This window comes from Symphalangus syndactylus, chromosome 18 (genome assembly GCF_028878055.3).
Source record: "Symphalangus syndactylus isolate Jambi chromosome 18, NHGRI_mSymSyn1-v2.1_pri, whole genome shotgun sequence".
In the NCBI taxonomy this organism is placed as follows: Eukaryota; Metazoa; Chordata; class Mammalia; order Primates; family Hylobatidae; genus Symphalangus; species Symphalangus syndactylus.
Window position 1 is genome coordinate 100,528,946 of NC_072440.2, and position 15,863 is coordinate 100,544,808.

A 15,863-nucleotide genomic window follows, 5' to 3' on the forward strand; every position below is an offset into this window, starting at 1 on the left:
GAATTGATAATTTTGTACGTTTTTCCAAAGAACAAAATATCTATCTATCTTGAGGTTAATTCCAGGACCAAGGTAAAAGTTATGTAATGTCCCTTCCTCAGTTTACAGAACTTTCAAGTAGCAGACATCTCAGCTAGTAATGAAAGAAAGATTTAAGCTGAAAGATTCAGTCTAACAGGGTGCAGGGAAGCAGACAGGTAAGTAATTTGCTATGTAGCTTAAAAGATCCCTATCTGACACAAAAGAAAACCCAACTGCACTACAATGCAAACCACTCACATCCAGTTCATAGATAGGACAATTGACAAAGCTGTCAATGACCCTATTTCCCCTAAATCCACTTATAAATGTAACAAACCACAATTTGTTTAAAAAAAGAAAGCAAGCCAAAGAAAGGAAAAAAACAAACAGGAGTATTTTCAGTCCTTCACAAACTGATTCTAATGTTCATTTGAAAAACAAACAAAAATAGCCCAGAAAATTCTCAGGCAGAAGAGTAGTAAGTAGAACAAGCACTACTTGGTATTAAAATATACCAAAACATACGGTTAACTAAAAGAATGCAGTGCTGGTATACAAGGACACATATCACAGGAACAGAAAACAAAGTGCAGAAATAAATCTAAATTCACAGAGACATGTAAGAGGGTGAAGTTGTAACTGCCTCTGAGTGGAAGATAGGGTTAGTTAATACACGGTCCTGGGATAATTCAGTAGCCATGTCAGACCTTGTGAGCAGCTCATCTGCCTCCCCTTTCTTGCTGACAGATCTGAAACTCTGTTCAAGAATCAGGCTGCAATGTGTGCAGAGAAGGCTGGCTCAACTCCAGAGGATGCACCTCAATGGTCGAAGCCATTCACAGTCATTTCATTGCTTTGCCAAGAACTGCTTTAGAGGTGACCATGTGACCAAGTTTTGAACTATGAGAGAGCTGCCCCCACCCTCCCGTTTCAGATGTGGCGGTCTGAGGAGACGATGTGTACAGCAGTCATCTTGTAACCATCAAGGAAAAGCTGAGAAAATCACAAAGAAGCTAACCCAAATTCATCAAGCCTGAAACTGCCAACTTCTAAGATCCTCGTCATATGAGATCATTACTTAAGCCACTTTTGGTCATTCTGTTTCCTAAAACAAAAAGCATCTTCACCAATTCAATAACTTCCTGAGAAAAAAACTGGTTCGGTTCCTAATACTTCTCTCATTATGCTCAAAATAAAATCTAGATGGATGAGAGATTTTAGGATCATTTGAAATTTCCAAAACTTGTAAAAATATGCCCAATATACAAGAAAGCACAAAAAGAAAATATAGGGCCTATCTTCACAAGTTTTAGAAATGGGGAAGCAGGGCCATTTTATGTGTGATACAAAACCCAACAGCCATAAAAGATAAGATGGGCAAATTCTACATTTAAAATAATTTCTATATTAGAGAAATGCCATATATAGAGTCAAAAGTTACTGACTTGTAAAAAGATTTAGCATGCATATCACAAGGACTAATTTCTTTTAAGTTTCAGAGCCCATGTGGATTTCTTTTTCAGTGAATAAATAAATCCTTTAGCTATATTGCTATTGCAATGGCCTTTTTTCCTACGGATTTGTAAGTGTTGAGAACAGGGACATAAAAATGTGTCCCAGGCCATGAATACCACGGCAGGGACAAAATAAAAACTACTCTGGAGAACATGCCCTCAGCCCAGTCCACAAAGATATTCACAGATAAACCACCACCCAAGATGAGATTGCAGTCCTCAAAACACATGTGCACACACACGTGCACATCCACACATGCATGCACACACGCACACACACGTGCGCACTGGCACACACACGTGCACATACACACATACACATACACGTGCACACATAAGGCACACACCTGCATAAGCATGCACACATACACACATGCATACAGATATATGCGCACATGCACACACATATATGCGCACATGCACGCATGCAAATGCACACACGTGCACGTATGCACACACGCACATGCACACACACACTGACACACAGGCACAGGCACACACACACATACGCAAACCCAGGAAGGAGCAAGCCTAGACTCAACAAAGTCCGATTAGACCTTCAAGAATCTCAAGTGTTAGAAATGGCTGACCGACTGCAACAACCTAAGCCCATCCTAAGCCGTACAAAAGCTTGCTAAGCGCACAAAGGATACAAACAAGCCTAAGGCAGTCTCTGCAGCAAAGAACGTATAATCTGGTAGGAAGATCTATCATTGAAAAAATTAACAATTCCGGGCTGACTGTCTAGTGAATTGTTTGGGGTAAGATGAGAACACTGCAGACTGGCAGGTGGCGTGGCTGCCCTAACTCTTCCCTACGGCCACTTACCCACTCTCCCCTGCAGACTGGGAGCTGCCCAGGCCCTGTACTGGCTCCGGCCTCAGAGAGTCAGGCATGGGGCTGGCTTCCTGGCTGAGCAGGACTTGACACTGGCACAGGCACCTGCACCTGACCCTGATGCCTGCTCCATCCCTTCTAGGGTGACACTCATCTCCCTTTGTCCTCACTGGGCTCTGAGGTCCTGGCACCTGTCTGCTCAGCCTCCACCTGTGCCCCTTGCAAGGCAGATATTGTGAAAGGAATCTTTGGTCCGCACGGCCATGATTGGGAGGTTTTGCCTTGATAAGGAGGAGGGGGAACCACGTGCAAGGTGCAAGAGAGAGATCTGAAACTCCTGGCCTGTATGCTCAGGAACTTCAAAAGAGCACAGTGGAATTAACTCTGTGGTTTCCAAAATAAAAGTGAAACTCCAACCACCCGAGATTAAGCTACCCATCATTTCTAGCGTCCCCTTTTCTTTCTCATGTTAAAGCTCACCTTTGGCAAAGGTTTCTGGAAGGCCTGCATTGCCAGGAGGAGGGGTGCTGCTGTTGTCCAGTTATAATATCTAACACAAAACAATGAAATAGATGTCAAAAAACCGAGGCTCAGACTGAAAACCTTTCCAATGTCATATAAAGTAGTCAAGGAAAGCTCGGGACTCCAGCCAGGTCCTTAAAGAGCTCAATACTCTTGCTAGCCCCCAGCCCTCTCCCACATCACCCCCAGGCAGAGGCTCCCCTCCACCTCACCCTAGCAGCCAGTGAGGGCCCAGCAGCAGCCATGCCAGCAGGGCGGACAGCTGGACATGCCAGCAGCCCAAATCCCACTGTACAGCTGCTGCACCAAACCACAACGCGCTTGGGGTATTTCTTGCCATGTGTCAAGGTAAAGGCAACTAGGTGTAAAACATCCATGGTTTAAGGGAGAAAAGCTTGCTAACAGTCTGCAAAAATACCTGTACATCCCTTGCCCTCAGATAATGAAGTTTTTCTTTTTTTTTGGTTTTTTTTGGTTTTGTTTTTTTTTTTGAGACGGAGTCTTGCTCTTTCACCCAGGCCGGACTACAGTGGTGCTATCTTGGCTCACTGCAACTTCTGCCTCCCAGGTTCACGCCATTCTCCTGCCTCAGCCTCCCAAGTAGCTGGGACTACAGGTGTCCGCCACCGTGCCCGGCTAATTTTTTGTATTTTTAGTAGAGATGGGGTTTCACTGTGTTAGCCAGGATGGTCTCCATCTCCTGACCTCGTGATCCGCCCACCTCGGCCTCCCAAAGTACTGGGATTATAGGCATGAGCCACCGCGCCCAGCCAATAATGAAGTTTTTCAAAAGGGTAGAGATGTAGGCTACTCTGATATACTCATGTACTGCAGAGTGTGACTATTCACATTCAATAAGAACATTGAGCTGGGTGTAGTGGCTCACACCTGAAATCCCAGCACTTTGGGAGGCCAAGGTGGGAAGATCTCTTAAGCCCACAAGTTCAAGGCTACAGTGAGCTACAACTGCACCACTGCACTCCAGCCTGGGAGACAGAGCTACACCTTGTCTCAAAAAAAAAAGAAAAAAGAAAAGAAAAGAAAACTCACAAGACTGAGAACTATCTGAACCTATCAGCTATATTGCCAATTCTGTTGGCATGGAACTCTGACCACAGTGAAGGCACAATAATGCAACGTAGCAAAGTCCTTATTTTATATATTTCTAAGGCTTAATGTCTAGGTCTATTTGAAAACATGAAACAGAAACAGTATCATGCTACTGCCAAAGTGACTTTCAAGAGGTACTTACTTACTCCCAATCTTTACCACGAGATTGGGGTCATCGATAATAGCGGGGTTGTCCACAAACTGTTGATACGACACAGCTTGCTCCAGGAATGCATCTGTGACAGCAATTGTAGAGGATCAGGGAAAAAGAAAAAGAAAATTCAGTTCAAAATTAGGCCTACGTTTCATTTGCTCACTCACAAGTGTTTTCTGAGAGTTTGTGCATTCCAACTGTGCAGACAATCCTATAAAATGTATTTGTAAAGGCCGCACCATTTTATCTGGAGGGTGATGTCTGCGCAGCAATGCGGGAGGCCAGGGCAAGTCTGAGGACGTTGGGGGACATGTACCTTAGTTGGGGCACATATGTTCACACAGGGAGTAGGGGTGAAAACAGCACATACGTGCATCTACACAGGCAGAGTCATGGCTATGCATGGCGCAGAAGCCAGGCTCCCTCGGCTGAAGTCATGATTACTGGGGTGAGCCTGGGCAAGCGGTTCACCTCCCAGGTCCCAGCTCCCTCCTCTAGCATGGGGATAATAACCACATCTGCTTCCTAGGGTGGTCATGGGGACTGATAAGGTCATAAATAGAAAGCACAGGGCCCTTTCAAAAATGGGCCTGCCTCTACCACAATCAGAAGCAGGAAGGGCACTATTCTCATCGTGGTGGGGCAGCCCCACCAGGATCAGAGCAGAGGAGAAGGTGGCAGGGTCAGGAGGCCCAGACCTCAGCCCTGGACCCTCAGTTCTTTGATGGGTTCTGGCAGCTGGGCTGTACCTTAAGCCTTGACCGTGGTTCTGACCATCTCCCTGGCCCAGAGCCATGCCCACTCCTTCCCTGGGAGCTCCTATTTACCCTGAACTGAACTGAAACCCAGCGGACATCAGACACTGAGACTCTCCTCTGTCCAGGAAAAGAGTCCCTGGGTCATGATGCCAGCCTGACTGGCTCAACATGCACCCTCAGAGCCCTAACCAGGACCTCTGGGGACTCCGCTGGGGTCTCCTGACTGTGACGATTTGGCCTCACCTGTAAGGACTGGACAGCTGCAGATCCCGGCCCCACGAGATAACACTCAGATAATGGTGCCCAGCCTCATCAGTGCTGCCACCCCACCCCCATCAGCTCATGTATATCAGGGAAGGAACGCCCAGGGGACTCCGATGGGACACTGGCCTCCTCATGCCAGTGTCCAGAGAGCCCCCATGACTTCAGAAACACAGTGAGCCTGGGTATTAATGTGTGGCCCTAGGAAAACTGAGTGAATGAATGGAGCCGGCGGGACCCAGCACACAATCTTGTTTCCACTCTCAAAGGACTGGCTGGCACCGGCGTGAGAACAAAAAGGCCTCAATCTTTGTGGAAGAAGAAATTCCCAAAGCCTTGAAGGGACCAGGGTGGAGGCAGGAGTCTCAGATGGCACCCCTGGGTGGAAGGGGAGATGGGGGTGGCTCCTGAGAGGTAGAGGGAAGAAGTACACAGCCTCGGCCCCTTCCCTGCTAGAGATACCACGAGGGGATGGAAAAGAGGCAGTGGTGAGGGAGGGGGCAGGAGGGGTGCAGGGCGACTGTGTCTAGTCCCCGTGCCCATCACGGCTGCTGACTGCACCCGCTGGGGGACTTGGGCACACCCCGCCATGGAACTGTCAGGAGGCTCTGGGAGGGCATTGCTATGAATGTGGCAGGTGCTACGAATGAATCCCCTAAGCCCACCCTATTAATGCCCTTTGAATCCAGCTGGGAAAAGTTCCCAGACCTCCTCGGACAAACTCAGACCTCCCTGTTCCAAGGCGCCGGCGCACTTCTCTCCCGCTGCCGACGCCCTCTAATTTAATTAGACTGACACCCCCTCTAGCCTGCAGGCCTCCGGTGGCCGTCTCTGCAGTGCTGGCCTGGGGCACAGGAGACACACAACGATGGCCTGAGCCATGTGTGACCCACAGAACTCTGAGGCCGACTAACTGCAAGCCAGAAACATCGGGATTATGAGTTCGGTGCTATCATCTGTTGCCATCATTAACTGCAACCAAGGGAAAAGCTGCCTTGACACGCACCCCTTGAAGAAGCCTAAGCCTCTGGGCCTTCTGACCGGCGGCCACCAGAGGGCGCCCGCGCGAGGCCCGCGGTACCTTTCGTGATCTCCCGGTGGTCGCTGAGGCCCCCGCAGAGGGAGATGGCGATGGAAGGGAGGTCCCTCAGCCCGTCCGAGGTGCTTTCCACGCCACTGTCCACGCCCGAGCTGCCCACCGACTGCGGGGACTGGTTGGCTGACCGGGCTCCGTTGTCACTGGCATGTTTTGCAAGTCCGGAAGGGTCTCCGCTGGAAGGAGGAAAAGCGGCAGAGACCGAATGAGGACTGTCCCAGTCTAGGGTCCTACATCGCCATCCAGCGATGCTCTGGCACGCGGCCACCCTCAGAGCCGCAGACGGCTGCATCTCAGCACGGATGTTTATTAAAGCACCACGACAAGGAAAGAGACATTAAACGCCTTAGCTTAGGGGAGAAAACCATTATTTCTCAGCCGGCTGCATCTCCCTGTATCCCCCTAAAATATACTGAAGCAGCAGCAAGCTGTCCTCCCTGTTCCCTGCCCTTCCCCTCCAGGCAGCAGCCCTGCCCTAGATCGCAGGGGGACTGAGGGTGTGTCCCCAGGATCACGGGAGACCCTTCTGGGGGAAGAAAGGGCTGCACAGCTGCCACTTATTGGGCTGTGGACCATGACCACTGTGGACAACATGACCTCAGGCTTTGCAGGGAGGGCAGCCCGGTGCCTGCGCCCCTGTCCAGAGATGGGGACGCCACCCAGTGCCCACACCCTTATGTCCACAGAGAGAGCAGGCGCATTTCACAAGGCCATAATGGGAGCCTCCTGCTGCCTCTCTCTCACATACTTCTTTCTTTTTTTTTTTTGAGATGGAGTCTCACTGTGTGGCCCAGGCTGGCATGCAGTGGCATGATCTCGGCTCAGTGCAACCTCCCTCCGCCTCCTGGGTTCAAGCAATTATTCTGCCTTAGCCTCCCGAGTAGCTGGGATTACAGGCGCGTGCCAGCACGCCCAGCCAACTTTTACATTTTCAGTAGAGACGAGGATTCACCATGTTGGCCAGGGTGGTCTCGAACTCCTGACCTCAAGTGATCCGCCCACCTCGGCCTCCCAAAGTGCTGGGATTACAGGCGTGAGCCACTGTGCCCAGCTGTCTTGCATACTTTCTAATCAAACATAAGGGAAAACTGGGCTCACACAGAATTATATTCAGATTATAGGAAATGATGTGAGGAATTAAGAGGAATTTTACTTTTTGGGAAAATACAGGGCCGCCACCTCAGGATCCATGTCTGTGAGGTCATCCAGGTAGACGCCGTCAGCACCAAGATGTCGGCTTCGTTTATCTAAAAGGGCAAATGGCTCAAGTCAGAAAACCACTCTTCTAGAAATGACCTCATGGCGTTGTATCTATAGAAACAGTATTCAAACACTACGTGCAGATTTGCTCCCAGGTACTCAAACTGCCCAAGAACCACAACAGTTCTAAATGTGTTCTATTTTGTCTGGTAAAACAGAATGGCAAGAGCTTTTTAGACAATACTTTGAGGTTTGGGCACAGCACCGCTGAAGGTGAGAAGGGAGTTTTGATGGACTTCTTCCATGATGATGCTGGAGAAGGAGTGGATTGAGGTCACACTTGTAGGTACCGAGGCCCCTCACTGGAGGCCACAGCCTGCACTTTTCCCATTGGAAAATGGTGGGCAGTACAACATGACCGCAGACCACCAAGGTCCACAGACCAGGGCCGTCATCCACCATCATGTGGCCTGGATCAAGTTAGTTAACTTGCTGAGCCTCATTCCTCCTCCATAAAGTGCCTGAAGTGTACTGAGCACTCAATGCATTGAGGCTATCACCATTATTATTACACTTATTATGAAACGATAAAAGCTTTCATTAGACACTTCCCCATCAATTCCCCGAGGCAAAGCATCCCACACTGTGCATTGTCAGACACTGGGCATGATGACTTCAAATGTCCTCTTTACTTCTGGCAGAGAATGATGTAATCGGTCCATATAATTCTAGAAAACCACACAAAGCTGCTGGGTGGATGGAGATCAGGCCTGCCATCGTTGATACTGACACACAGCCAGGAGTGCATTAAACCAACGCAGAGATCCCACTGTGTGCCAACCACTATGCCAAGTGCCAAGGAGAGAAAGGCAATTTAGATAGAAAAGACTCTTGATCTCAGACAGCGCATATTCTATGGGGGAGTCAGGCAAAAATAAATCAATAAAATAATGATCATTTGAAATCATGATAAATGGTATGCAGAAATTCCAGTGGGTAAGGGGCTGGAAAGCAACACAGGGCAAGGGGAGAGGTGGCCAGGATTAACCTAATAATCAGCTTTATAAAAGTCACACTCGTGGATCCCATGGTGTGCTGAAAAGGACTTAACTCCCCCAGGTCTCAGCAAGCAGCCTCAGTGTGTAAAATGAGGAAGTTTGCTACGTGATCCTCAAGGCCTCCTTCATGTCTGATTTCCCATGACTAAATTCTGATAATTAATATATTCCGCCAAAGAGCACAGACTGAACATGATCATTGTCATGGTTCAGTTTCTACCTCAGTTTCCTTGGAACTTTGGAAAGGACCTGTCATGCGACAGAAAGAGAGCTGGGAAGCCCCAGCCTTGGTACCTTTTTTCCTGGAAGGAGAATCCATCTTGTTTGCTGTCTGGACAACATTGGCAGAGGGGGGTTTGAGCTCCTCGATCATGGGCAAGAGCGGTGCTGCTGCTCCTAAGGTCTCCAGGTCCTCTTCATTCACAAACTGCATTTCTGTCTGAGGCTTGTTCTGGTCCAAAAGTGCCCCCTCGACCAGAGTTGGCGATTGGTCACTAAAAGTGTCTGAAGTTTCACTGTGAATGGCCTGGAAGTGACTTTTATCGCAAATTTTTCTACTGCTCAATGGGCTGGACTCTTTCATCTTGTGTGGAGAAGAAGACTAGAGCAAAGAGGAGAGAGGGACAGAGAGAGAGAGAAGGTCAGCACAGAGGCAACCAGAAAAACTGAGCGACTCAAGGAGAACAACAAGTAATCAGAAGTAGGCAGGGACTTTCAAGCCTCAGCAATCACCTGGTGATTTCTATATCTGCCAAAAAGTCCAGAAACCAAGATTAGGTCCAAAGCAAATGAACTCTCCTGTAAAACATCAACTGCCAAAGAGAAGTGAGATTAGCAATGCTAACAGGCAGGAGCACCCTAAATGCTGTTAGATTACAAGTCTATTCACACACACTGGGATTCTCAGCGGCCATGAGAATAAACGAATTACAGCTACACCAACAACATGAATGAATCTTGCAAAACTAATCTCTGCTGTTAAGATCAAGTTTCCCCTTGCAGGGAGCACAGGGGTCAGTCTGAGCAGTGACCACAAAGAGTGGCAGTTTCCATGCTGCTGGTCATGCTCTGCTTCTCGGTCTGGGTGCACGTTGCACAGATCTGTTCCTGCTGTGAAAATGTACTGAGCTATACATTTACAATCTGTGTATTTCTCTCTATGTCTATTTCAATAAAGTTTATTCCCAAAACATGAGTGAATAAGTAAAGATTTGGTGATAGTTGGTTCACATGAGTGAGAAATCAGCATTTCTGATTCTACTGCCAGAGGGATTTCCAGTTACAGAAAAGATTTATTCAAACAACAACCAAAATGCAATTCATGGGCTAAAAAGAGGGGAGAAAGTATTCACTTCTCTATCTGATCAAACAGCTTCAATTGCAAATGAAAACAACGCTACAGAAAATCTGTGGTTACAACTAGTAACCACAGAAGTGATGGATTTGCACTTCCATGCTGTTTCTCCAGCAACTAATGACATAAACTTGCAAAGAGAGTTGGCTGGGTCAGCACCATAGCTGTGGACAGGGAAATTAGCATTTTCTGTGAAATCTAAATATAACTTAGAAAGGAACTGGATCTACAACTTTGGCCTCAGACTACTCTCCAAAAAGCTGCCCATCTTGACTCTTTACAAGGGATGTTTTCAATAGTCATTCACTCACTCACTCACTCATTCATTCATATTACAAACATTTACTGGGGATGCAAGAGGCTATAGCATCTTCTAAGGACCCAATATTTTTTAAAGCTTGTGATATAATAACATATTTCAAGATGCTTATAATATATTAGCGCACCGAATAAAATCTCTTGAAATAAAAGATTGTGTTGATTTCATGTTTTTAGAAACATATTTGCTGAACCAGTTATGTACCTACATGTAAACCCACTGCATTTCCAAGATAGGGAAACTGGGGCTCAGTGTGCATGTGGCACAGCCAAGGAAAAAGAATGCAAATATTCAGAGGGCCTACAGGTGCCAGATACTTCACATACCTACATTAGCCCTTCTAACCTCCCAACAATTGTGTCCTTTTCTCACAGTTTTACAGATGAAAACACTGAGGTTCAGGGAAGCCTACTCATTTGTCCAAGGTCACCTTTTTAGCAAGGGGTGCAGTGAGGACTCAAACCCAGAATAACCTGCTGCCTCCCAGGCCCTCATTCTCTCCGCTACCCTCAGCTGCTTCTCTATTTATTTTGGAGATCTCCATAGGGTCAAATTCAGGGTCCCACCAACAATGAGGGCCCAGAAATACTTACTACTTGATGAATCAAAACCTTAAGGCTTTCAGCCTTTATCTATTAGGCTGAAATCTTCCATTTCTGTTCTATTAGCCTTTCCCTCTCCCAGGGCTCTCCCACATGTCTCTCTGTGTGAGGGACACAAGAACATGTGGATTCCAGCTCTCACAACTCAGCTTCTCTTTCAATGGGCCAAGCGTCCACATCTCTCTCCCTGTGGCTTTGCTCCAGTCATCACTGACCTAGCAGACTCAAGAGCTAGAAGCTATTTTTGTTTACAGTTTCAAGACAGCAAGATTGTGTGTAAGTTGTATTTCTTTAATTTAATTTGCATTTAGCTGTGATAGAAAATGTAGATCCTGGCTGGGCATGGCAGCTCGCGCCTATAATCCCAGCACTTTGGGAGGCAGAGGCGGGCAGGTCACTTGGGGTCAGCAGTTCAAGACCAGCCTGGCCAACATGGTGAAACCCCGTCTCTACTAAAACTACAAAAATTAGTGGGGCGTGGTGGCATGCACCTGTAATCCCAGCTACTTGGAAGGCTGAAGCAGGAGAATCGCTTGAACCTGGGAGGCAGAGGTTGCAGTGAGCCAAGATAGAACCATTGCCCTCCAGCCTGGGTGACAGAGTGAGACTCTGTCTCAAAAAAAAAAAAGTAAATCCTAAGAGGAATCCCACAGGTTTAAAATCTAGAAAAGCAATGAGACCTCTCTATAATGTTGGTAATGTGGAAGAAAGTAATTCCAACATTCAAGGCTAACCCTTAATACATTTTGGTTTACCTCTGGCTCTTGGTAGCTGTGTTTCTTGGCTATGCTATGATACTAATTCCATGTAATTTAAGCTAAGTTAGAAATCTTCAGTCCGTGGCAGAATTGATGAGACTCTCACCTTAGCAGCCTGCGGCAGCTCTCCCCACAGCCAAAGCATTTCTGGGTTCTTCTGCCCTGTCCTGTCCGTGGACTTGCTGACCAATTCTGAATCACTTTTAGGTGTTGAAGGTCGGGAACCGGAAGGACTTAAGGAAAACACAAAGCGAAAATTAAGGTGGGAAAAGAAACTTTTGTAAATGTTTTGGGCCCAGCTCCATGGCTCAAATAGCCCAGAAAATGCACCCCCAGCTGTCGTTCGTTCGCTCTGAGCGGAGCCTCATGACAAATCCCTCCTCCGGCCACCATGCGGCAGGGAAGCGCGTCCCGTGGAAGGCGCTCCACGTGGGTCGCCCACCCCACCCTGCCGCCTGGTGCACCGTGGGGGAGAGGAGAAAAAGAAGTAGCCCAGAAAAAGGATGTTTTACAAAAGAAAGAGATGTAAAGAGAAAAGGAAAAATAGTCTGTTCTTACCTCAAAAAGACCACCCTTCCCCACCCCACTCTGCACTCGCATCTCCTGCAATCTGTTTCCAAATCAAGTCCCTCTGCTGTCAGAGGGCTGCAAAAGGGTCTTGGTTGGCTCGGGCAGGCATTCATTAGAGTCCATATTTTAAATATTTATCATCTGCACTGGCCTCGGAAACAGGGAAATTATATGATGTGCCAATTTTACCAAAGATGCTGGATGCCACAAATAAACTCGATAACGCTGGGCAGGAGCCTACAAGTTGAAATTTTCTAAGATCTTATGTCTTCCAGGAATATTTCACAAGGGACTCACCCAGCTGGCTAAGGCTCGCTCAGTAACCACCTCCATGTTTCCTGAATTTTTACTCTGAAGACCCAAAAGAGGTCTGACTTCTGCCCAGCCAAAGTAACCATCCAAAAGTCATTAATTTATCCACGAGATCCTCACCATTTTCTAAACAACTTAGAGAAATAGTATTTACAGCAGCAATTCTTATAAGTATTTATTGCTGCATAATAACATGGTTAATTATTGCTTATTTTCCCACATCATTTCCTCTAGAGGAAGACGGCAGGGTTTTCAGACAAAACAGGAAATAAAGCTTTCAGTTTCCCTTGCCGTCTTTTTTCCCAGACCTTATCTTTTCTTCGGAGACGGATGCTCCTGGTCTCATTTACCTAGAGTTCAACTCCAACTGAATAGAGCTGTCCTGTCAATACAAGGTGAGTTCATGGTGACACATAACTTGCATCCAACAAACACGGACCCTATGGGCTAAACTGATCCTGAATCTCTTTGGTCAAGCTGCATAGAGCAGCCAGACCAAGTGCCACCTCTCTCATCTCACACTGAGGGGCAGAGGGTGGTCCCTGCTCCCTTGGTGCCCCCGACTCCCAGCCCTTCTAATGACGTGCTGCCACGCGGCAGCCTGCACGCTCTCTTTCGCCTGCCTGGGGAGAGAAGGCTCCTGACATCACACTAGGAGAGCTTCTGCAATGGGACACCCTGATCCCAACAGACACACATTTCTGCCCTTTAGGGAGCAGTCCTATGAGAAGGCACGTGGGGCCCCCACACATCCCTGTGGGAAAGGCTCCTGGCCTTTCAGCCTCCTTGCTCTTCCAGTTCCACAATTGGACTTCTCCAAAGAGACACCGCTTTTGTGGCACTGAAGCGTCTACAGTCACGTGTTCGGTATCACTGCAATGGGAAAAGCGCAGGCTGTGGCCTCCAGCGAGGGGCCTCGGTACCTACAAGTGTGACCTCAAGCCACTCCTTCTCCAGCATCATCATGGAATAAATCCATCGAAACCGGCTTCTCACCCTCAACGGTGCTGTGCCCAAACCTGAAAGTATTTGTCTAAAAAGCTCTTGCATTCTGTTTTACCAGACAAAATAGAACATATTTGGCTATAAGTTCTTTGCAGCAATAAATTATCTCGCTGCCACTAAATGAAATAAAGTCCTTTAAACAAAGCTTGCTCTGAGCAGGGGTCGGCAAACGTTTTCTGTAAAGAGCCCAATGGCAGATATCTCCGGCTTTATGGGTTTTACGACGTCTGTCGCAACTACTCACTGCTGTGGTGGTGTGAAAGCAGCCACGGCCAGTATGTAAACAAACTGCCTATGCCCGGGAAAGCTTGACGGAGGCAGATGGTGGACCAGATTTGACCCATGGGCCGTGGTTTACCGACCTCTGCTCTAGAAGAAGAAAAATGTGGAACATGGTTCTCCTGCAGCAATTCCCAGCTCCAGAGTTCCTAACATTCTGGTCCCTTCATAAAAGCCACAAGCCACAAAACCCATAGAGGCACTCAAGTGTGTAACTCATGCATAAGGAGACAAGCCCTACGCGAAAGTCTGCCGCAAGTCCCTCCCTGACAGCAAAACAGGCCACCACCATAAATGCTGCCCATTCAGGCCACAGCAACCCTTCTCCAAAGGTCCCGTGCACAAATACAGATGCGCTTTCTGCCGACCGTCACTGAGGGAATTCAGACGGACCAAAGAGGACCCAGGAACGGGGCCCACTGCCAAGTGGGATTTATCAGAAAGATGACTCCAAAGTGCTCTGTCATCGAATATTATTATTTTAAGATCAAGGGTTGTTCAAAAAAGTAAGCTTACAAGGTCGATGACTGATGTTCATAAAAAAGGTATTTATTAGCCTTATCAAAGTTTTCAGTATTTTTGCCAGTCCCAATAAGGCTAATTAGTTATAACTGTTTACGACTTTGTTTTCCTCATTTTAAATGGACTTTTCTTCTGCAAATGTAGCCTCTGAATGAAGTACATCCTGAGGTCTGGTTCTTTAATCAAAAAGAAAAAATGTTTTCCATGTACAAATTAATCGTAGCTTCATTTGCTAAGGCTTATAAAGTAAACCATGTTAAGTCCACAAAGTAGGTAGGTCAAAACTGAGGGAATGAAGGCAGAAATCTGAGATGACTACATCGAGTGAACACACCAACCTTTGATCCTCAGCCTGAGACCCAGCCCAGGGCCATTCTCCAAGATTCTGTTCCAGAAATGCTGTGGAAAGCATCTGACTCCATTATTCAGACAGCCCAATAAACTACTTGAATGTTTATAATAAATTAAAGTGGTATTCCAAAAATATCTTGTAAACTTATTTGCCAAACAACCCTAGACAGAAAACAGAAGATCATATTCCCAAGCTGTATATCATTATTCTCATTTTCAAAGCACTCCACAGAATTAGGTAAAATTATATGCTTAACCATAATTTCCAGAGAGTCAAAGTTAGGAATTAAAAAAAAAAAAGCTGATCATCTACAAATGCTTATAAAGAAAGGAAAAGAGTAATCTATATACATATTTTTCATAAGTAATTTGGTTAGTGAAATCGATTTGTAAGAGTTAGATAAAAATTTCCACTCCATATAATCTACAGGTATTTTCTTCATAAGTAATTTGGTTAATGGCAAAACAGACTTATAACAAGAGTTATATCAAATTTTTCATTATTGAATACATCTCAACGGGGAAAATAGCTCCTCTACCTTTCCGAAGGATGGAACAGGCAAGACTGTGGAGGGCAAGAACTAGACAGACCTCCCTCGGCTGCAGCTGCAAGATGAGGGGCAGTCCGTTTGCAATCTACCAGGCTACTGGATACCACCACGTGATACACATTAAAAGAAAGACAAAATCAGAAGTCAATTACATCAAGTGAGATTATATAAAGTATATGTAATATACTTCATATAAAGATTATATATAAGATTATATATAATTATAAAGTATATATACTTTATATAAAGATTATATATAAGATTACATAAAGTATTTGACTACTCTCAACAACGACATTTTTAAGAAAATAAAGAAACTCAGACACCAGATATGGCAGAGCAATGAATACTGAAATTTCTAAGAAATCAGCGTGAATTTTCTGAGACACAGAAACAGGAAACTGCCAAATGACCTATTTCACTTTCTGTTCCACCCATGTACAGGACTGATCATCTCTGGTCAGACTTTCATGCTTAATCAAACTACATAATCCAAAAATTTGCTCGTATTGTCAATTGTCTCTTCACAGAAAATAATTCCAAATGTGGAAATGTAGCTATTTATCCTAATTTGTCATTCCATTTGGTGATGGTCAGATCTACATAACCTGACTCAGTCATTATGCTGCATTCATGAGGCAAAACATTACAGATGTTTTCAGCATTAAACGTGCTCAGAGTGGTGTTTAAAGTGTTTCTTTTAAATCCT

At 46.2% G+C, this 15,863-nt stretch overlaps 1 protein-coding gene across 10 annotated transcripts in view; it reads right to left on the reverse strand.

Annotated features, from left to right (window-relative positions):
- The window catches only part of LPIN1 (lipin 1), a 149,025-nt gene that overhangs the window by 34,825 nt on the left and 98,337 nt on the right, over positions 1-15,863 (reverse strand). For 5 of the 10 annotated variants that reach the window (XM_055251550.2, XM_055251554.2, XM_055251555.2 and 2 more), the window contains 6 exons: positions 11,671-11,797; positions 8,826-9,132; positions 7,427-7,520; positions 6,259-6,449; positions 4,147-4,240; positions 2,853-2,922 (listed from right to left, as the gene is read on the reverse strand). In XM_055251550.2, coding sequence (XP_055107525.2) covers positions 2,853-2,922; positions 4,147-4,240; positions 6,259-6,449; positions 7,427-7,520; positions 8,826-9,132; positions 11,671-11,797 — 883 coding nt within the window. Of the gene's footprint in view, positions 1-2,852; positions 2,923-4,146; positions 4,241-6,258; positions 6,450-7,426; positions 7,521-8,825; positions 9,133-11,670; positions 11,798-15,142; positions 15,251-15,863 lie in introns of all 10 variants that reach the window. The other 5 variants (XM_055251549.2, XM_055251548.2, XM_055251551.2 and 2 more) reach the window with 2 other exon arrangements.